The 23,513-nt window shown below is 40.2% G+C and overlaps 1 protein-coding gene across 2 annotated transcripts; it reads right to left on the reverse strand.

The window, feature by feature from the left end:
- Window positions 1-257: 257 nt before the first annotated feature.
- Window positions 258-23,313, reverse strand: shdb (Src homology 2 domain containing transforming protein D, b). 2 transcript variants are annotated; one of them, XM_055049498.1, is made up of 8 exons: window positions 23,093-23,313; window positions 22,106-22,472; window positions 19,479-19,629; window positions 16,707-16,928; window positions 7,930-8,007; window positions 7,210-7,387; window positions 3,815-3,934; window positions 258-1,270 (listed from the first exon to the last, which is right to left on the reverse strand). In XM_055049498.1, exons 2-8 carry the CDS (start codon window positions 22,433-22,435, stop codon window positions 1,084-1,086), a joined length of 1,266 nt encoding a protein of 421 aa, XP_054905473.1. In that variant the 5' UTR covers window positions 22,436-22,472; window positions 23,093-23,313; the 3' UTR covers window positions 258-1,083. The 2 variants fall into 2 exon arrangements, with proteins under 2 accessions (XP_054905473.1, XP_054905480.1); XM_055049505.1 differs by lacking the exon at window positions 7,930-8,007.
- Window positions 23,314-23,513: the final 200 nt, after the last annotated feature.

Genomic DNA, 23,513 nt, shown 5'->3' on the forward strand with positions numbered 1-23,513 from the left:
TGACAGCTGACATTTAAACCCATTCCAGACGGCAAGAATCGAGTACAGCTTACATGCATCCATGTGACGGAGTTGGCAGACAAAAATCTGTAGGAAGTGAGAACACGACTGCATACTCTGCCAACATTTCTAGGTTTTTAAAGTTTGAGTCTCTGCCTCATAATCTGAGGCTTGCAGCTCAGTTTGTGGTGTGTTCTGATTTTCAAGTCAGTCATAAGACAACGGCAGTATCTCTGAACAAATACAAATGCAAGAAGTGCAGACAACAAGAGGGAACACTCAGTTTTATCAAGTACCAGAACAAGATTTTTTTCTTTTTTTTATACAACAAATAACACTGACATGTGTCAAGCAACCCTTACAGCATACAAAATAGGCTGGGTTGAATTCAACAGTTGTGAGTTTGTAAAAAAAAGAAACAAAAATTGGTCCATTACTGGTGAAGGTAAAAATTGTCTGTCTTTAAAAATAGCTGTCTTTCGAGTATAGATTTGTCCTTCAAACAATGGTTTCTTGTCTTACTTAACCTAATTTATTCATTTTGTCTTGGGGGATGGAAACAAAGCTAAACTATCAGTTTAAAGAGTTCTCACAAGCAATTTTGTTTTATGGTTGTAAGGTTGTTTAGTGTTATATAGTAATAATTCATGTCTTCTGCTCATTTTCTTCAGCAAACTGGAGAATCAGTACATTCACAATGTGCAGGCTTTCTTGCGGCGGCTGCGCTTCTAAAACCCATCGCATTTCTCTTGAATGAGAAAGAAATGCAACAAAGTGTAGAAGGTGTTCTGAAGAAAATGCGCTTGGTTAAACACGTAGATGAGAGGAGTTGCACTAAAGGTGCTGACAGCTCGGGTACTGCATTTCATGGGAATTGATCCCCAAGATGTTCTGAACATGGCACAGATGCAACAGCTGAGAGCATAAGTACCCTCGTGTGCTGAAACACTAAAAGTAATTCAGTCAAAAAATAAAAGAGAAAGAGGTTGAGAAGTTTCACGCCGCTGATATTTTTCGGTTGAACATTCATGTTTTCTGTTTCTGATCAAAATGAAATCATTCAGGTCCGGAGGACTGAGTCAGTCAGAGGGTCTGCACCTGCACTGGAAAGAGCAGGGACAGATGCTCGGCACCTCGTATCGGGAGTTTATGCGTGGTGTAAAAGTGGACGGCCTCGGGAATGGTGTCAAAGGGAGGGCTGTTCTGTCCCAGCACGTACTTCCCATCTTTACACAGGGTGAACTTCATGTGCATAAAACCCTGGCAGCTCCTGTGAAGAAAGGATAAAAAAACAAAAATTTAAAAGAATGAGTGTAGGGCTTCTAACAAAAGCAAAACAAACGAAAAAAGAACAGTAAAAGTGTAAGGGGAGCAAAGAAGCATGAAATGAAATTTGGACCGCCTAACATCGCACATATGGTCCCATGATGGTGTGTGAGCGATAGCCTGGATTTATGTTCGCTTTTTATTTCACTCTGGGAACATGAATCCAACAAAAACCTAATAACACTGACACAAATCAGAAAGAGAGGGGGGTTTGTTTGATGGATGAGTGGAGTAATGATACAACATAAACTCAGAGGAAAAAAACAAGGAGGTTGTGGCAGTGGCTTCACTAAGAGTCGTGCCTTCCCTTCAAAATCCACGCAGCTTTGAAAGGACTGCTCCTTTAAGAGTCGTCGAGCCAGCGATGATGTCTAATTATAGGAGCGAAGCAAAAGACAAGAGCTAGAACCGGTCAGCAAAACTGTCATTGTTGAGGAAATTAAAGCCTAAAACACTTAAAGTGACAAAGTGGCAAATCTTTTGAGCCTTTGAGGATTTTGTTACTTTTATAGAACTGGCACAGTACTATTTTTAAATCTATTTGATATAATGTTTCTACAGAAAAACAATAAGTGTTTGCCTTCAGGGGTTGTTGTAACTCTTCTGTATTTCGTTCAGCTTGTGATGACTCTTTCAGTTCATCTTCAAAATGAAAAAAAACAAAACAAAAAAAAACAACCTTTGACAATCACTACAACTACTGTTTACATTTCTTTGTAATCTGGGACACAGTTTTGAGGTAGTTCATCTTTTTACCCCCAGGAGATGACAGAAATAATGTCAGACACATTCTGATACTGTATGCATTTCCCCAGTGAATTTAGTTATACTGGCTTGTTAAATCATAAAAGTCCTTGTATAGAAGTTTTACTGACATGGCAGGGGTATTTATAGCAAACTGACCAAGTGCCCAGTTTGAACACAGCTTGTTAAGACTGAGCTGGTGGATACAGTTTCTAAAAGACATTTTCTTGAACACCTCCTGGTCTCATTTAGGCAATATTGTGGCAATACAAGACAAAATAGTGGAGAAAAGACAAGCAAGACCGTTTGACATCAATTGATACATTTTTGGTCATAAAACGCCAAAGCTTAGGAAGATCCACAAAAGATGTACCCTGTGGAACAAAGTTTATACTATATTCTGAAACAACAACAGTTCTAATACCAAACAGAGCAGAGATGTGCAGCCTCACTGTAAAAGCAATAGGTAACACAGCTTAATGAACACATAAGTTCTGTAGTTTCTAAACTTTCTGGTCAAAGTTGAGCTTTGAGATCCTTCTGAATCTCCATATGTTTTCATGCTTGACCCAAATTAAACTGATCTGAAGCTCTTAAATATATATCAGTGGTTAACTTGGCATGCTTTATTCAACACAAGCTCCACTAGCTAAAGGCTTTATGTATGTGGATGAAAACTCAAGGGAAAAATTACAATGTGAGCATTCATATACATGCCCCAGCTTCATAAACTCAATGGAAAACCAGAAGCAAATTTTATGCAACATGCTGTTTGAGAAAAGCAGAGACGAATCAAAATTGAAACGCTTGGAACAATCCCTATTGGACAATGAACTCTGTGAGAACCCGACCGTTTGACCAAGGAGGTCAAAATAAGTCTCACCAAACTGACATAGATATCTTAAAACACTGGTTATAATTTTTTCTTCTTTGTTGTCTTTTTCAGATCGATTGGCAGAGAAATACTTTTTGTGAAAACTTTTTAACTTCATAATGTTTCTGTTAATTTGAGTTAAACAAAAACCCACAGATCTTGATAAATTCACTTCTTTGCTGGGGAAAAGTTTCAGCACTGACCTTGCGGCCTAAGCGAACAAGATCGTGTGCGTGTGTCAAAACCACTCCGCTTGTTTAAATGAGTAATGCATGAGCTTGTTTATATGTCACCACAACACTGACTCCACTCCCCTCATTCCCATTCTTCCCTATTCCCTACCTAATTCCCTTCCTGGGTGTCCCACAGACGGTAATTCATATTCATTAGCGATTATGTGGAGGATGATGTGTGCGCTGAAGTGTGCTCTACCTGACTGATTACCACTTAGACGGCCCGCTGGGGCTACGGAGGAAGGCCACCAAGGGGGAGGCCAAGGATGCTGAGAGGACAGAGTGATGAGGGGAGACCGGTGCTAGGCCGGCAAAATGGATCGCGATTGTAATTACAAGGGAGAGATTTGACCAGATAGGCAGTATTGTGCCTCACATATGAGCATCGGTAGAGGAATCAGTGCAGCAGTGATGTTAAGTGAAGGTGATGGTAGATGGGAGAGGAAAGACGGAGACAGATGGAGAGGTGTTGGGGAGCGCAATATGAGATGAGGAGCTCAGGCGTCTGAAGTCGTGCATATACACACAGTACAAAAACATGATGATGTGTAATGAAAGTACAGAGTTTGTCATCAGACATTGATAATGAACATAGCAAGGTGTTGGATGGTTTCTAGTTTTTAGGTCTACGACTTACCTCAGGGACAGGGAGAAGTCCGAACGGTTGTTCTGACTGTTCCTCACCAAGTAGCTGCACTCTTTACACAGTGTTAGCAGCGACTCTGCCTCGGAGCGCGACAGTGAGCCGTGGTACCATCTGTTGGGTTACACACATAACGGCAACAATAAGGCGTATATATTTGATAATGTCACAAGCAAACAAAATATATCCGCACTCTTTACTGGGAGATGTGGAACCTATAGCTAAGAACCTGTGGTGTTGTGATCCTGTCATTCTAATGATAAATGTTCTTCAATGAAAAAAAATACATGCTGAAACACAGTAAACTGGATTTCCACCCGGTTGAGAGTGGCCTTACAAATAATTTATAGCTCATGTTTTTTCCCCCCCCACAGTTTGTCACATAACTTTCGCAAGTTCTCACATATTTTAGTGGGGTTTCAAATTACAGAACAACAAAGTGGCATGTTGTTGCAAAGAGAAAGGAAAAGGGTACATTGTATTCACATATTTGGTTGTAAAAAGGGTTTTAAATTGTGGCTTACATTTGTACTCAACGAACACCAGTAAAAATGTTATAAAACCTCCAATTGTGGCAATCACAGAAGCAAATATTTTGGGTGACCGTCAACAGAAACATTGCAAATATACAAGCGGACAATCTCCTTGCCCTTCGGAGAACAGCAAACGCTGATTGGACAGAGAACATCTGAACAATTTTATAATTTAACGCAAATCCTGCCTTTGTTGTTAGGCTTGGTGTGACCCAAAGGTTTCTTCCTGGATTAACCTGCATGTAGCTCCACCCATTTCCCCTCTATCAATTTTGACCAGATTCCCAGCCCTGGTGAAAAACAAAAACAACATGATGCAAGCACTGCCAGGATTAACACCTGTATAATGGAATTTGTGTGTTTAGGATCATGTGCTAGATTTTGGGGGGGTTTGACACTATATATGTAGTGAGGTATGCAATTTAGATTTTATCTGACAAGGACATCATAAATACTGTTGCTATGTCTTCTTCAAGATATGTAGTGAATTGAACTTTATTTCTTTCTTTGACAGCAGTTGTCTGCATGATCTTTCCATTTTCAGGTAATGGATTAAAACTTCATTCTCTAAAATGTTCAAGTATTTTGATATTGGCCGATACCATAACCCTGCATAAATCTTCTACAATACTTATTCTTAAAAAGAAAGGTTTTGAGGCCCTCAACTATATTTGTTCATATATTCAATTAGATGAATATGGAATCTATTTACTTCTGTTGCACTGGGTTAATTAAGCATAGAATGGATGCTGAAGTTTGCAGATTTTTTTATGTGACAACTTTTGAAAACCTAAGTACTTCACAAAAACATCTTATATTAATGCACCATTTTGGAATCCTTCACAGAGAAGCTAAATAAAATATAATGAAGATTGAGATCAGAGCAAGTTAAAATGCGAAGATGCTGACTGAATAACTTTTCACACCACTGTAAATTGTTAGTGGCCAGTGACCAGTACAAGGCAGATTCATTGACGACTGAGGAAGAAGACTCAGGTTTACAATCATGTCTTACATTTTAAAACTGTGCTGGAACCACAAATCCCCAAATAGCCCCAAAGTGATTATAACGGAGTAACGGAGCATGGCAACTCGTCACATGAACATGTTCACATGCACACACCGCTGCGTGTCTGAATTTACATCTGTGCTTAAGGGCTGCTGTTCTCCAGAGTTTCATTAGGAAAACAGCTCTTTATGTGCACAGAGACAGCACATAAATTACACCAATGATGTTTGAAATTAAGACCAGGGTAAATGTGCATCTTAAACGCTTGGACTTAATTTGTTAATGTTTAAACCTTTCCTACTACCGTTTAGTTGAAACATGCAACGGCTTCATTTGAATTTGTCCAAGCCCATAATACCTCAAAGCAGAGCAATAAAAGTGTCTTTGAATTTTTAATGGGGTTCTTTCTACCACGGTGTCTGCCCTTACATGTTCATGATGACTTTTACATAAAATTTATTGAATGTATCCATGAAAGAAACCAAAAAACATTTACTGCCTTTGTAAATGAAATTGCATGCATAAGTACCGGCATAAACTTGTGAGGCTTTTAACAAATGTTAGTCTGAGGAGGGACCTTGCGAACAGAAAGCAGTGGGTGGAGTGCACAACTTCTAAGCCCATTGTTGTACATGTTGCCTGGCAGCAGCACGTCACCAAGAAGGCTGTTCAGCACACTAAGGTCAAAAAAGAAGGATTTTGTTTGGGTGTGTCCAATTGTAAGAAATTGCGAAAGTATTAATGTTTTTAATAAGTATGACCTAATCTCAAATGGTTTCTTGTTTAAATGAGTCTTACTCCAACTATCCTAAGCACACCAGACAATCACACTGCTCTTTTGCAATAACCGTAGTGGGAAAAACATGGAAGCATTAATCATCAGTTGCTGAATGAGCTCCAGCTCTCTGCGCTCATCCTAGAAACTCGTGCTACTAGCTGCTGTTGCTTCCTCTTTGCTGTTTTCCTCCTCAGTTAAAAAAAAAAAGAAAAAAAAAGAAGAAGCCAATATTAGTTTTTCTCTTTGAAGAAAGTATCTGGTTTTTCAGGTTGCAATCTCCATTTGCTCTCTTTGTCGCTCAGAGTAGTCTGTCAAACTCTGAGCGACAAAGTCCAGGTGCCATTTGAACTCCAGTGGTTCCCTTCAACCCCTGGGGTTGGCTAATACCTAATCCAGCCAGATCAGGGCTGTAATCCAGCAAGCCTTGCAGATAGAAAGCAGTGTGCATTGCACTCACAGACAGAATAGGACTGTCTGTGAGTTCAAGTATTTCTTCTTGCTGCACATTTTAACATCACTTGAAATAAATTTGATACCTGGGAATTGGGTCACTGTCTCTTTAAGATGCTCCTGCTCTTTCTAACACTGCCTTCAGCATATTATCACAACAATGTTCAACCAATAAGCCTTTAACAATATTCTTACCAGTATTTCACTGATGAGCAGTGAGTATAATAAGCTCAGAGTATGCAGTTTCACAAGGTGTTTGCTAATTGCTGCTGCCACTAGTCTGAAGGAGCTAAGAGGTGGAGCTGCAGGGGAGGAGCACTCTGAAAAGCGGAAGCTCAACTTAGAGTCTGCAGCACCAAGGAGCTCATTGAAAGCAAGTGTTTATGAAACCTAAATAGCTTCCATGGGAAGTTGAAGGATTTCTCAAACATGTATGAATGAATTATGCATATTTGAGGTGTGTTTTTGATGACTGCATAACATTACAACATGACGAGATGCCGAAAAAAACTCAATTTCACAAACTGTAATTGTGTGCCCTTAATTGAAGTGCGATCTATGCTGATCTACGTTTTTGACACTGGCTTCCTGTTTGACTATCAGAAGACAGTATACATACACCTGTTTTTCCAGAGGCAAAGTAGGGTCTACTCTCTCCCCCATCATGGTGGGGCTTTCATGAGGCGTTCGGAACTTCATTCCTCCTCCTGCTGCGAGCGGGCTCGACCTGGGAGCTGCAGGACGCATCCGCTCTGTGGGCGACGACGAGCGATCCCACTCTGCACCATCAAACTGTGCTGTTGGCAGGCAGGGGAGGGCGGGGGACACAGAGTGACTCATGTTATTTACATAGCAATATGATCAAAGGGGATTAATCCACTCAAGCAGAAGGGAACAAACATCAGATAACAGACTGCCGCAGATCCACATAAGCAGCAAGGGGGGGATTAGATTCGAATGGATCACGTTGCAGGTCAGCAGGTCAGAGTCTGATAAAAAGAAATTTACCAGCAGCATTACAATTTGTTTGGAAATTTCAGGCTGAAGAAAGATGGAAAGATGCTGCTTTCTTGTCCTGTATTTGGTTTGCAACTTTGTTTTTGATTGTTATGACCTTTGACAATTAATTTCACATATTCAGTCAGTTAAAAATGGCAGAAATTCACAGTTTTTACACACCTTGCCCAATAGCATTCAACAGTTGCTACAAGCAGGTGCTCTACTGAGGGTATGGCAGTTGTTAAACAACAGAGGAATGAGGGCCTGGACAACTGCATGCAAATAAAGAAAGCCAATGTGGGTGAAAAGGGGTGCAGGGCTGTTCAGGGTGAGAGGTCACCTTGCTCTCTGACAGGGGGCTCCTCCTCCAGCTGACCCACAGGGGCAGGCCAGGGCAACTCCGTCAACTCCCTCATTTCTAATAGAGGAGGGGGGTGGGAGTAGAGAAAAGAGCAAGAAAACACCAGATGGGCTTTTACAACGTTCACCAAACGAGGCAGTTGACAGAAAAGAGGTGATGATTAAGAAGTGAGACCAAACACCAGAGGAGGGTTTTAATGTGAGGAAGAATGAGCGAGCAAGATGTGAGAAGTGGAAGAGGTAGACGAGAAAGGGGAGCCCTGTTGAGAGTGGAAGTGAGTGGCTGTATGTCTGTAGATGACACTGCTGTGCTGTCAACAAATGTAGTTAAGTCGACCTCCTGTAAAGAGGAGCAGTAATATAATCTAACCCATGCAACCCTTGATAAATCCCACACGAGAAAAACAGAGTCTCAGAGCCTGTGTGTACACTAATAAATCAAAGCAGATAAGGCTAAAGGAGGCAGGAGACAGAACAGAGGGGAATAGCAGCATCGCTTTTATTTATAGTAATCTGTACTTTCCACTTCAAGAAATTGTCTCTTAGCATTAAATGTAATGAAAAAAGTGACTTCAAAAGTAAGTCAACCTACAACAAAGTGTGACAGAGGAACTGAGGTGTGTGTGGGCATTTGTATTATTTTATTCGCCGCAAAGCAACAGAAGGCGCACTGAGAGAAGGAGCTGAAAATAGCTCACGATATACCATGGCTGACTGCTGTAATACCAGTCATTACTGCCGCCGTCTCTGCAAACACGCACTCACAGGTACATTATGCATTCGTGTCAGAAACACAATGCAAATCCAGCTCCTGCTCTTCGCAAAAGTGGATCACAAAACAAATAAAAGGAACAGAGGGATGACATCTTAATGAGCTGACTAATCCAAAGACCCCCCAGGCCGGCGACATCAAAGGCCATTTTGAACGGGCGTTTTGAGAAAGACCCAGGCTGTACATACATGTTCCTCTTCCCTGGTTAATTATTGAGCAGGCAGACACACTCTGCCACTTTCCTTGGCTCTCTGTGAATTATTGATGCATGGCGCAGTACAATGGCCCCATCTGGAGCGAACTGCACCTCCACTGATGCCAGGATTAAAGTGTGGCCTGGCGCTCAATGGAAGCCCAGCACGCAAACACCGGTGCACACACAAACATGTAGAGGGAAAAAAAAAACTCCTGGGACCACCACTGTCTCACCTCCCTGTTTGTCAGCTCACCATTGCCACAAATTTCACACCTCTAATTCCCAAGAAGAACTGAGAGAAAGCTCTGTGGAGAACGATGGGTTTAAATGAGAAGAACATTAAAGCAAATGAAGGATTTGAGAAAATAAGAGTGACAAAAAATATATTAGTGCTTAAAAATACAAAGAGACATAGATGAGATTTATATTGTTTTTATCTCAATTTTGCTTTTCCATAATACTCTACAATTCTTTAAAAATTACCAGTTTCAGACTGATTGCTAGGAATAACTATCTTGATTTGCCTAAAAAGGAAGTGAACCAAGTGAAATCACCCATCTTCTACGATCAGGCAAAAGCTAGCTTTACATGAAGTAGTCTAACATACATCTAGTTTTCATAAAAGATGAGAACATCAAACATTCATAATTTAGAAGAATAAAACCTGACAAGTCACAAAATGACAAGATGTGTACTTAGCTAGAAGGTCAGCACAACTTACATGAAGTATTATTTAAATAACCAAAAGTACAACCTTCTAGCAGATGCTAAAACATAATAAACCATACGATCCCTATAGACATGTTCTCATATAATTCAAAATTTCTACAGTTACAGTAGGACTAAAAAGTTTTTAAATGAAGTTGATCTTTAGTGAAATTTATGCAATTACGTTTTTGTGAATAATCTCCAAATAACTTTAGTATGGAGTGCCTCAACTGATATGAACAAATATCTCCACTTGAACATTTGCAGCAACTGCTCTGTCTGCATACGCCGTAATACACAACTGAGTCTTCATTAGCTGATCCCTGACCCAAAAACCACCTGTGCTGCCACCCTTAATCCTCACCTCACACCCATAGAGAAAACAGGATGCAGTCACAAAGGCAGTATGGAATTACAACACATAAATCAGTTATCAGAAACAGAAACGCAGTAAAGATCCTCAGATCTTTATTATATGAACCAGTGGTTCACATAGTAAAGTTTTCAGTGTCAAGTTGCAAACATTCATAAAGTTTTCCAACAGTCTCTCAAATAAATGCATTTTATCAACTCACAGTTTGTACACAAGAGTTTAAACTAACATCTGTTCAGTTGCTTGTTGATAGAAATCAGTCACAGATGCAAATTGCTCGACGGAACAAAGATTCAGAAAAGACCGAAACATAAACCTCCACTCAATTGCAAATACTGAGCCACACACATGCAAACTAGATACTCAGCTATGCCAGTCATTCATGAGGAAGAAACATCTGGCTGATTCCTGTGTAATGAAAGTCCTGTGTCATCAAATGAAAATTGTTATTGTTTTGATTCTCTAACAGCAGATTGTTTGATTGACTGCCTCTGAACAAAAGGCAGAAAAAGAAAAAAAACTCTGATGCAGTAGGAAGTGTTGCACTGAAACACTTCAATGCTAAAATAAAGAAGTGTTTTTAGTTTTATTTTTCTCACTTTTTAACTTGAAACTATGAAACCGGTGATAGCCAGACAGTATACCAAAGTCTTTAGCCCGCCTCAACTGCATGCGTATAATTAGTAGAATCTACTTTGTGGGAGGGCAGGCTCCTTTTTTAGATGTGGGTAGAGAAACCGTTGCTTCAGGTGAGAGATAACTGACTTTCTTAGAGACAGCGGCTGTATTCTACGTGCGTTTCAAATTGTGAAAGAGCAAAGACAAGAGATCGGGTACATTTAGTCGATTGATGAAGACATCCATCCCCACACACAGCTCTGCCATAGAGTCTCTGCACACAAAGACCTTCTGTCAAGAGGAAAGCACTTGTGTGTACAGACAGAAATAAGACACATGCATTTGCAAAAGTATATCCTTAAAATGCTGAAAGCCTCATGACTTCTTTAAAGTAATTTTACGGAAATGCATTACTAATTTGATTCACTTTTCCATTTCATTTTTAAATACTTTCCTTATATTTATTTATTTGCTTATAAGTGGAGGATTACCTCTTATTTCATATTTGCTCGCCCTGTCCCACTTATATTGAACAGTGAAGATGAAACAAGAGGAGATGGCTCTCCATTAACGTCAGAGAGGGTTCTGGCTGCAACAGGGAAGGAATAAAATCAGTAAAGTGACAAGCAAGCGAAAAGGGGCGAGGGAGAGAGAAAGCAAGATGATGACAAGAAAGAGGAGGTGGGGAAAGAGTGAAGGGGGGAGGCCTGTGGTTCTGCCAGGAAGTTGAGTAGCTGGTCAGATGGCCCAAGGGTCTGCTTAAAGCAACAAAGAGAACCATCAAGCCAGAAATGGAAATCTAATTTTCTTTTCCTGCTTGCACGTTCTTACAGACACACACGCACACACACACACAAATATGCATGATGCAACAATGCAGGATCCCTGAGCCTGTCAAAGCATACAATCACGACAAAGCTCTTACTGACACAAACACACCGACATAAAGTTTTTCATGAATTAAAATGTGAAACTGAGGAAAAGACAATGCATTCTGATATTTAGTGTCAGATACAAAAGATTTACTTTGTTTAAGAAATCATTTGATCTCATTTCCAATGTCTGGTTTTATGCTTTGGTTTGCCAAAGAACACAATTTTTGTTCTTAAACCAAAATTCAAAAATCATTGCTAATTTCTTAAAAGTAAACATGCTAAGTTAATTTTTCAGCTTATGGTTTTTGACTGATGGAATATGTCATTTTGTCTCACCAATATTCCAGACTTTTTTGGGAGCAACATGGAGAAGACTTCCATGTCTTATATCAACCAGGCTTCATTCCTAACCCAACATATTGAACTAATTCCAACACAAAAGTCCAAAAAGTACTAAATCTAAATGAGGTTTTTCATTGACCAGACAGAAAAATAATCTTTGTTCTTCCAAATATATGCTAATGCTGCCAAATCCAATGAGCTGAGGGGTTCAAATACAGCCCAAATATTGTTGAAGCCCAATCATAGTTTTGTAATGTTTCAAATTCAAACAATTCAGTGCTTTATTTTGCAAGCAAAATAAATTGTGAAATTTATTTTTGATCCAGCAAGTGTTATCCTGAACCTGTAACTGGGAGTGTTTTTATCTCAACCTTCATTTTAGGACGCACACGTTCACCGTGCTGCAGAGATTCTATGAATAGTCCAGGTCTTTTTCTGTTGCTTAATGAGCAGCTGCAGTGGAACGAGTGGAGGATAAGTGCTTTGCTCAACAGCAACATTACAGTAATTGCTAGGGGTGGCGATGTTATTTCTTCTCCTCCTCTATCCAGCTGGTTTCGGGCTCTACATCATGAGCTCCACTGCGCTAACACTCACATTCATTGGCTCAAACCTTTTGTTGTGGTCTATAAAACTTAAAAACATTAAAAACACCTGAAACACCCAGTCATCTGTTAATTAGGAGAAGCCATCAGAGAACTAATAAGATGGTCTCTCTCATTAGTTCCCTAATAACGCAAGATGGCTGCAGGGCCAGTTGTTCAATGCACAAATGTCCATTAACTTCCAGGAATTAATGACTTCTGTAATCTGAGGTGAATGGTAACACTTTGTTTTTTTTTTAAAGCCATCAACATGTCAAACTCTGAGGGACTACTGGGATCAATTTCACATGACCGCTTGAAGTGGACTCCAAGTCTAAGAAAATAAAAAATATATTCGGGGGGGAAACTCATTTAGACTTATTCAAAAAAATAGCCGCAGCGTTCAATTTTCACACCAGCGATTACATTTGAGCGGGGATAAGCCGGGAGAATTGTAATCATAGAGATGCTGTAGAGAAGCTTTTGCATAAATAAAGTACACATAAATCCCCCCCATCCCCCTTTCACATCCTCACTTGAGCCAACATGCATGGACGATCCTTTCACGGTTGAATTAAGTTTGTGGTCATGATCAGGGCTGTAAAAAAATAAAAAAACAAAACAAAAAAAACAAAAAGTTGGAAACCCACATGTGCATGCATGAGCCTGAGAGCAAGTGCTGATGAGGGGCTGCTGGCAGATTGCGATACCCCATCTACTGCCCCCCACCATTTGCCCACCCGCGGCAGGTTATCTGAGTGAGTATGTCACATCAGCAGGGAGGAGAGGACGGGGGGGACAGCTCTGTCACCACTGGAGCAATGGTGTGTACATGTGTGAGAAAGCGTGCCTGTGTTAGAGGATGACTGATTGCGCCGTGGCCGCAGTGGCCCTGAATCCCCCGTTACAAGCCGCTCTCCTCACCTCACAACATCTCCTGACCATTAATAATCCTCTCCACTGAAACACCAGGCCTCCATTAACATCCACCGAGCCGCCACCAAGCATCTCACAGCATCAGACGTCCCTTTCCATTTGCATGCAGACTTTCTCTATCCTATTCTCCATCTCTTCTCATCTGCATCGCTCTCAAACCTCCGTTCTCATCTCTTTGTTCTGTCTTCTGTAGCCATGCCTTTGCTGCACCGTCCTTTCCATCGCTTCCCGCCCTCACAATGTGGGCCATGCTTAGCGATGCCGAGAAAGTCCTGGGGAATAGGGATTAAATGTGAGAATGGAAAATACTGTTTGTGTGTTTACACTCCGGTGCCTCAGTGCACTGAGACAGACAGCAAGCCAGCTCGGAAAGCTGACTTCGAATGGAAAAAACTAAATAAAATAGTAAAAACAAAGGGTCAAAGAACTCGGGTTGCACGAGTGTTTTCCTACACTTTATGCTCTAATAGTGGTAGGAATACACCCCCCCGCCCCCCTGCAGTGATGCATAATGTATATGTCACAAAGAAGAGAAAACAGATACAGCAAGTGAGGAGTGCAAATTAGGTGAGTGATGACTTTAGCTTTTAAATTTACATGAGCACATCTTCATTTGAAATCATCTCCTCTGTCCAATAAGTTACAGTGCCTCTGTGCTCTTCACTCGTTTGGCTGATTTGAGTTTTAATGCGATGAGAATGGATTTCTGTGTATGTGCATGGGTATCCAGACAATGCTGTGCTGACCGTGACTTTCCTATTAACACTGGATCAGTCACACATGTGTAGGCATGTAATTAACTGAGGGGAGGAGAGAAGGGATGGAGGTGAGCGAGGATGAGGGGAGGTTGATTTATTATCCCATCACCTTGACCTTGGTGACTTGGAGATACAGCTCAATTAAGTGGACTTGGCCTGGCATTCTTTACACCTACATCCCCCTTCCTAATGATTTATCAAGACTGTTAGCTTGCACCATCCCCTTGCTTTAAAAATACTATGAAGCAATTTCACCTTGTCGCTTACTATCTCTTTTCCCCTTCCACACAATCCTGTCATAACAGCAAACCAAAGCCCCTGTCAGTCTTGATAATCATCTCAAAGCTTGTTGAGAGTGTAGTCAACCACATGTCTAAGCAAAAAGAAATCAATATTCCTCCAGAAAGATTTAAACTCCAAAAGAGAGAAATATATGTCATCTGAGCTCAGACAGTGAAGGTTACAGTAGTCCATTTCTAGTTAAAAAGCTATGTAGATGCAATGATGGGGGGAGGAAAATGATTTTTTAAAGGTCAGGACAGTTAGAATATTATTTTTACCATGTACTATCAGCGGAAAAGCAGTCTGTGAGCTCAAATGAAGGTTCTGACCTTTAAAAAAGATAATTTTGAAGCACAATTTAACCACTGAATAGCTAAAAAAATTATACAGAGAGAGTCTCTTCAAATACACATTTGCTGAGATACTGTAGAGTTTTCACTCATCTAAAAGATTTAAAAGCCTTGGTCTTTCATTGGCAGACATTTACACTTGTGCTGGAAAACATTTTAATGAATTGGAATATTGTCAATAAATACGGGAGGGCTTTCTGTGAGAAAAACTGAGTATTGATCAAACATTGCAAAAGCAGAGCTAAACTACGGTAAACAAATAAACCAGTGAAATCAATGACTGACCACATCTTTGTAACAATAGTGCCTTGGAAAAGCATTCACTGCCTTTGAACTTTTTCATATTTAGTTACATTACAGCCACATGTTTTTCTCTGGTTATGGAAACAGTATTAGAATAGCACCAAATCAAAACAAAGTAGTGCATAGTTGTGACATGGAGGAAAATGTATCGTTTTCAAAATGTTAACAATAAAAACTCTGAAAAATGTGCCCATTTGAAATCTGATACCCCCAAAACAAAAGTCCAACAGATTGCAATCACAAATCCCCTATTTGCTTAATGTAGCCCACCTTTGTGTAATTTGATCTCAAAATAAATCCAGCTGTTCTCTTTTCAGCTCAGTTTGTGTATATAGCGCCAAATCACAACTGTTGCCTTGAGGCACTTTATCAGAGAGAAGTTCTTTGAAGGTCTCAGAGGGAATTAAGCAAATTTTAGCCGAGCATGAAGATCAACATTCAAGGTAAACAGATCACATATAAAGTTGCAGGGAAATTTTAAGCAATATCTCAAATTGTGGGCATCTCATTATTTAATTATCCAGAGACAGAAAGAGTATGATGACTGCTCAGACAAGCAAAGAGAAAAGTAACTAGAGAGAAAATTGTATCCTCTCTAGTTAGGTCCAGGATAACTCTGGAGGAGCTGCAAAAACCCACAACTCAAGTGGGAGCTTCTGACCAAAGCTCACTCATCATTGTTGTCACATGCTTAGCTTTAATACCAAGTCAGTGACTCTTATTAGTTGGCTGGATTTCCTAAAATAAAAATGCCTTCTTCCAAAACTGGCATAATAACCTCAGCTTGACCCAAATGTTTGTTTTTTTTTACCTTGGATCTGTATTTATGGTTTGTACTAAATTTACTCTATCTCTGTTCATAAATCAGATTGTTTTGTTTCGTGCCCCAACATTTCTTGTGAAATGGAGATATATAATCAAAGAGAACATCTACTACAATAGTTGAGCGTACCTAAAAGTCTGTCCTTCATAGAAAAGTGCTGAAAAACAGATTATCAAAAGAATGCTGGAAGAATGCCATAATAACGCTGGACTTCACCCTGAACACACAATCCCCACAGTAACCTATACCAGTACTTAAATCATGCTGTGGGAATGCTTTTCGTCAAGGACAAGGAAGCTGGTAGGAATTAAATATAGGGCAATCTGCTGGAGGCTTCGACAGACAGAGGTTGGGATGAAGACAACCCCAACAATCAACCATAGCTGCAAAGAAATGTTTCCGGTCAGCTCAGATTCATGTGTTAGAATGGCCCAGTCAAAGTCTACAAGAGGTCACTCTTATAGAGTGATCTACAAGATATTAAGCCGGACAATGAATAGAAAATGCCAAATATTTTATTTTCATTTGTAAATACATTTGAAAACCAGGTATCCATTTCCCTCTAATTGTCAATTACATTTTAACTTACGCTTAACTGGCACATACCATCCTAATGAAAACTTTTGTATCTGCAATATGAAAAGATTTGACAATAAATAAATAAACTGGTTTGTGAATCATCGCATAAAATGCAAACCAACATTATCTGAAGAACTTTAACATTTACAGGCTTGATGCAAAGGGCAGATGAATATATTGTAATGATTATTATCTGGCTTTTCCATTAAAACAGTAGGTTTTCTTCCTTCAGTTCTGGAGCATATCTTTTCTTCCTACCTGCAAAAGCTTTGGAGATGTGATCCTTTTTCCATTCCCAGGGTTGGTCGTACTCGTCTGCTGGTCTCTCGTCATCTTGCGGTAGCCTGCTGGTCTCCTTGCCCTCCTCATGAAGTTCTCCGTAGACATAGCCCAGGCGCTGTCCTCGCTCATCTTCATACGGAGTGTCGTAAAGCTGCATCCCTCCACGCACTCGCCCTCCTCCGGGGGTGCGCTGCAGTTCTGACATAGTACATGCAAACCAGAGAAGAAGAAAAAATAAATAAATTTAAAAAATCACAAAAAGAAGATGAATATGCAGTCATTCATATATTTATCATATTTAACAAGTCAGCAAGAAAAATAGCTCTTGTCTGAAGCAATTACTCTTATCAAAACACAATCCCAAAATCATTCTTCCATCCAAATTTAAAATAAACAAAAAGCTTGTTGATCTCTGACATGCCCAGCATTAGAGAAATTAAAATAATTATGTTTGCACAGCTTGCAGCAGGTCCAGAAACCAATGTGGTTTCCCCCAACAAGAAACTGGGTTAGATGCCGAGGGGAAGCACAGTACTTTCTCTCTCTGTGTCCATCCTGCATCTCAACCAGCAATATCCAGCATGGCTCACAGCAGTGTTCGTGTCTCCTTGTTAACATTTTCATCAATTTCTCAGTGGGGTCCAGACAACAAATGGTTCTCAGCACCTGCATCTGTTCAGTGGAGTCAAATATGGCCATGAGATAAAATTCTTCCAAAGGGATCTACAAGCAACAGGAGTCCCAAAACATCCAACAGTGTTTGATTTTTTTTATTCTTTTTAATCAGAAAATGTAGAATGAGTTGGAATTGTAGTAAAACAAAAGCCATGTTTGTGTTAGCATAAAAATGCAGACAGGACGACTATGGAGTTTGTCGTGACAAAACAGTGCTTTCAGGCAGCTGGTTATTACCATGGTGACCAAGTGGGAAGACCCTGACGGAAAAGACCCTGAGGTTATAAAAAGAGGGAGAACAGGAGAGAAAGGGGGAGCGAAGCCAGGAGGGGAGGGGAAAAAAGGATGTGGTAGATTCAAGAGCAGTGGAAGTGAGAAGAGGAAAGAGAAGCCCTGATGAAACAAGTGGAAGAAAAAGGCAGAGAGAGAAAGAGTGAGCGAGCGATGGCATGAGAGATTGAGGAGGGCAGGGGATTGTGGTCTGTCAGCATTTGATGTTAAGTCATGAAGACAGGAGCACAGCAGGGCTGAATGCTGCTCTACCTGCACTGGGAGCTGGCGGTGTCACGGCAGCCTGGTGACAGAGAGGAGATGAAGGTTGGGAGATAAAAACAAGATTGGAGGGAATAAAATGATAAATTCAAAAGAGGCACGATGGAGGAAAATGGGCAGGGATTTGGGAAGGGGTGAGAAGACAATTTTTTGGGGACAAAAGATTGAGTGAAATGATGACAGGAAGGCATGCAGATGCGTGTCAACAGGGGGACCGGCCTTTTATCCTCACAAACTGAATTCATGACTCATGACAAAGTGAAGAAATTTTTTAATTTAATCAATTTTAGAAACCACATACTGAGTGAGTGATAAATATTATGCCACTGTCACATTTGCCTGCTGCTTCCATGACTTTCAATGACAAAGAAAGACTGAGATAGACAGACAGACAAAAGCCAGCTCTAAAGTGACAGACTCAATTCAAAACCGATGACAGAGCTCTGACAAAGCTGTGCCATCAGCTCTCTGAATCTAATCTCTCAAACGGCTCCATCCAGGGTCTGTAAAGGGTCTGTTGCCTCAAGGTGGCAACAGATTAGCTCCTTTCTCTTATTCCTAATATTGTGAAATCCCTTTCACTACCAAAAGGGCACCAAGAGTGAGAGCGATGAGCAGAAAAAATATATGCACTAAAGGACAGATTAAAGAGACAAACCAAAGAATCCCTTTGGGGAGACAGGAGAGAGCCCTCGAGATGGAGAGATGTAGAAATGGAGGGGAGGAGCGATGGATGTGGAGGGGGGTAGGTCTTTACACTAAATGACTGGGACAGACCAGGGAGAGCGCTGGGGGGAAAGGGTCAGAAAAAGATGTTGCTGAAGGAGGGAGAAATGAAAAACGATGGGTCTGTGATGGATGATGTGGGAGTAAATTGCGAGGGCAGAAAGGGGATCTGAGCCTGGACGGTGAATAAACACTTCATGATGTTGAAAGCTCACGAGCCTGTGGTAGACAAAAATCCAGTGCAGTAAGGTGTTTTCACACTTTGGTAAATTCCAAGTAAATTTGAATTAGAAAGTCATTCTTATCAGTCCTCTCAAAAGACGAGGCCATCATTGACATGATTTGCTCAAAGAAACTGCTGACAGTACAGATAGTACTTCATGATCTAGGTCCACATTTTACCCGTGAAATAATATTTTCAGATTTAATATGATGACTTACCTTCACAAACACAAGTAAAAAATAACTAATTTCAACTTCCCATTTGTTTAAATGCAATTAAATGATTGCATTTAAATCAATGTTCAGTTAAATGTCTATTTTAACTGTTAAAGTATAAATTCCCACTAAACTATTAGTAAAAGCTAAAATAAGTAGAACCGAATCTGACAATTAGGTAAATTTGATCTTTTTTAACCTTCTCTTTTCTACAACTAACTCTGCTCATGTGAAGTTTTACGCACAAACTACTCAGGAAAAAAAAAAGACTAGTGCACAAGCATAATGTACAGAGGTATAATAATAAAGAGGTTTTTATTGTACAAAAGTCTTCACCATCTTTATGAGTCCACTGACCTGTTATGACCCTCTGAGCTTCATACGGTTCCATGTAGCCATTATTCTCGCAAGGGACAAGACCAAGATCTGGATCCGGACGATGTTCCAATCGCGCGTCGAATGGATCTGAATAATCTGTGTCTCCTGCCATTGGGGCTGACGGGACCACCTAAAAGATGAAACAAAGACCTACTTATAAAGCAGAGGCACTTTTTGAGGTGAAACTCATTTACACCTGGAGAAGAACAAAAAGGAAAAAAAAGCTGACTCAGAATAATGAATTCAAATCAACTAAAGATTTGCAACACAAGCCAAAATTCCAAAGTGGTAAGTTAGTTTGACTTTTTCAGTCCTCCCAACATGGATTTTGTAAGATTTGCATTGAAGTTTTGAAACCATCATTTTGTTTTTTGAAATAATTTGTGAAAGTTAAAGAAATGGTCTTGTGGAAACAGTATATCTTCAAGACTCTTAAAATTTTGTAAGAAAAAAAAAAAGGCCCATGATTGTTGGTGAATTAACTGATTCACAAAATCTTTATGCAAAACATATAAACATACTCTACATCTCCATATCTTTGTTAAAATCTTGAATAGAGGACAGGTGCTTATGCTTTTTGGCTTCAAAAGGAGTGGACATAAAAGCAGGAGACATGAAGCTTTTGTTTCTCCATGCAAGCACAGAAGGAATAAAAAAAAAGCTGTGGTCATCTGGCAAAGTGACAGTAACACAGCCAACCATATGGTCGTAGAAACACGCACATATGCAAAAACACATGAGACCCAGTCTAGAAGCGTGTACATCCTTTGTCTCTCCTTTTCTCTCACAAAGGAAATTACTGCAGAAAGGCCCCACTTCCCAAAATCCTGCTAAACAGGCTCACGCCCTGGTGAAACAACGTCCTAATCTCTTGTTGATTCTCTAACAGGTTATCTATTGATGCACAAGAATCTGTTATGGTAATTAGAATGTGGATGTTCCCACAGATCATGGCAAATTAATGTGCATTAGAGGGAGAAGGGCAGACAGGGGAGCTATCGACTTTAGTGGGAGTATTACTTCAATCCACTTCAGGACTTTTGCTCTTTCTAGCGGTTTCCATGAGCTTGTTTGTGGATTAAACTGCTATGATGAAATTTATAAGATGTTCTCCAACTTAGTCAGCGTTTTTGAGTTAATGTCCTTGTAAAGCCCTTACTTTTGCAAAAATTGTTCTTTAAAGAGCTTTTTCATTTGTATCTCAAAGTTTTAAATTATGCATTCATGTATTACGTGTGTATTTTTAAAACAAGACAAAAAACACACATTCCTGACGACAAAAACAGCACTAAACTTGAAATACAATTCTTCGTAGTCCTTGATACCTCTCCAAGCAGTGTAATGAATGTGGCCCTGCAACATGTGCACGTGTGATGGTCCCTCTCAGCTTGCAAAACCAAACCTCATCTATTATTTATGGACGGACATAAACTCAGGGGACCATGTCCCCCTCTAGCTCAATGGTGCACCAAAGCCATCCATTTTTCCCCCTCCGCCTATGGTAGTAAATTTATGTGTGTAGGATGTTATGTGATTTACGTAAGCAATACATATCTTCTGACACACATTCCCAGGAAGTTGATGATTGAATCTGATCATTAAAACTGTCACCGTGATGGAAATGGGATGAAAGAAGTGGGAGTTTTTATGTCTTTTGGTTGACTTCTCTTTATGACTCCAGCCCACCTCATTTGACAAGAGGAAGATATTTCACACAATTTCCTTTGTTGTTTGTACATCAGTGAAGAAGTCAGGGAAGCACTGAGAAGAAGAACTTTCAGTTCATTTACCACTTAAGGGTGCGCAATCAATTGTAAACTTGGAAAATGAAGGCAGAAAAAGGTACAAGGAGCTATTTAAAAAGGAAACTATGGTACCTATGAAGGATCATTGGCTTTATATTAAAGAGACTACAAAGAAGCACACTTCCTTAGGAGGTGTTCATTTTGCCATTTTTACAAGGAAAATTCTGTCCACGACTGACAATTTTTTGAGGAACAAAAAGACACTACCTACCACAAGATGCTACTTTGTATTGGGGACATGCTACCATCAACAACAAACAGGAAGGCTGAACAAACTACAAAAAAGTTGTTCTGTTTCATCCTTTTAAACTTTAGATCATGTTTTGTTAAACGACATCCTGGATTTATACAAATTGGAAACCTTGTGATTTCACTGAAATTAAAAAAAATTCTGTGAAATCAGTGAAAAAGTCCACCTTCCCTATGAAATAGAAACATAGACCACTTATACAGTTTGAATGATAAACACGCGAGTTGTGCAAACTTCCTATACAAGTTGCAAAAGGAATTTTAAATGTCAATTCATAAGTCTTTCATTGTTTTAAATTATTAAAACCTTTCTTTACAGCAACTGCTCTTTCTTACACACACAGCAAAATGTCAACTCAACTCCTAATGCAAGAAATTATTAACTTCCTTCATGGAAGGAAGATTAGAACAATATTTTGAAAGTTGTTTGTTGTTCTGAAAGAGAAATCAGGAAGTCAAAGGTTCACAAAATCATGACATTTGAAATCAGGTACAAGTCATTGATCAGCATATGGCTAAAAAAAAAAAAAGCTAAGAATCAGCAGGTCTTACAGGCTCTGGTTGGTCTTCCAAAGAGATGGAGCTGAGAAGAATCTTGGTGCGTCCCAACTCCTGGGAGTCCACTTTGATCAGCCTGTGTTTAGGAGACTTCACGTCCACACTGGAAGACTTCATGGGAGATCCGTACACCGGTGTGGAGGGGTCAAAAGTCCCAGATTCCCCTCTGGACCTGCTCTCCGCATCCTCATACGGATCTTCAAAGTCGAGGTCCCTCTGCAGGCGGTACGCTTTGAGGATCTCGCTCTCTGTATAGTCCGGAGTGGGTGGCTGTGGGGGCACCTTTCTGCCAAAGCTCAGGTAGTCCTTTAGCCACTTGGCCATGCTGGTTCAGCTTCCAAACTTGGTGCTGGATAGAAAACTGTGAAAAATGTTGGGGGTGGGAAAGATGCAAGATTATTGCTGGGCTTTAATTCAGATGACACTGCATAAGATATGAAGTGCTTTGTAAAAGGACTTTGTATTAATATATAAATATTTCGATTCTATCAGCAACTATATTAATCCTTCTATCCAAGATCTACCTTCTCTTAATCACAGAGCAACAGCCTATGTGCTGTTACATGCCTCCATGTGACATTAACCTATGGAGACAGCTGGGCTTCATGGGCTCCTTTTGTTTCAACCATGGGAGCAGAGCGCCTGGCAACTGGACTTTGCCCAAAGGCTTCTATTACATCTCACACCCCTGCAATAAAAGTCCGACGATAAAGCCAGGGTGTAAACATATAGAAAAGACCAAGAGAATATGTTTTTAAAAAAAACACAAAAAAAACTCATCTACACGGAAAGCTTCTAACTTTTTAACTTTTTGACAAATTTTTACAAACATTAAGCGTTGAGTTTACATTTTATATATTAGAGGAGCTTTACAAAAACTGAGATAGAAAGATTTTTGCCCAAACTTCTGTTCCACAAAATTACCAAAATAATGGATTGAAACATGGTAGAAAACTGCGCTCCGAACGCGCAATCGCTTACCACGCCAATTCAGTCCCTCGGCCACTTTGGATGCAAAAATCCGCGCTTCTTCATGTCACTAACGTTAAAACTGCACACACACGGCTGTAATCCTTGTCATAAAGCCCGTTAAACCTCAGAAGACTGAGGAAACAGGAGATTTCGGAACCCTTTCTTTCGGAAACTCGAGCGCACCGAAATCCATCCGGACTGCCTCCTGAAAAATGTGCGAGTGAAGAGAGCGACGACAGCTCGGAGAGAGAGGCACAACTCAGCCGAGCGTTTAAAGGGGAGGCGCTTCGGTCCCAGAGGAATATCCTCCTGCTGCCTTTCGCAATCAGCAGAGCGTTCATTCATTCAAATGTCTGTACACATCATGCGCCGTGCAACAAGAAATAGAGCCCCTTCTTCCAAACCACCGTCAACGTAACTGAGTCTACAG

The sequence above is a fragment of the Poeciliopsis prolifica genome, unplaced genomic scaffold (assembly GCF_027474105.1).
Source record: "Poeciliopsis prolifica strain line A6 unplaced genomic scaffold, Auburn_PproV2 SCAFFOLD002, whole genome shotgun sequence".
Taxonomy (NCBI): domain Eukaryota; kingdom Metazoa; phylum Chordata; class Actinopteri; order Cyprinodontiformes; family Poeciliidae; genus Poeciliopsis; species Poeciliopsis prolifica.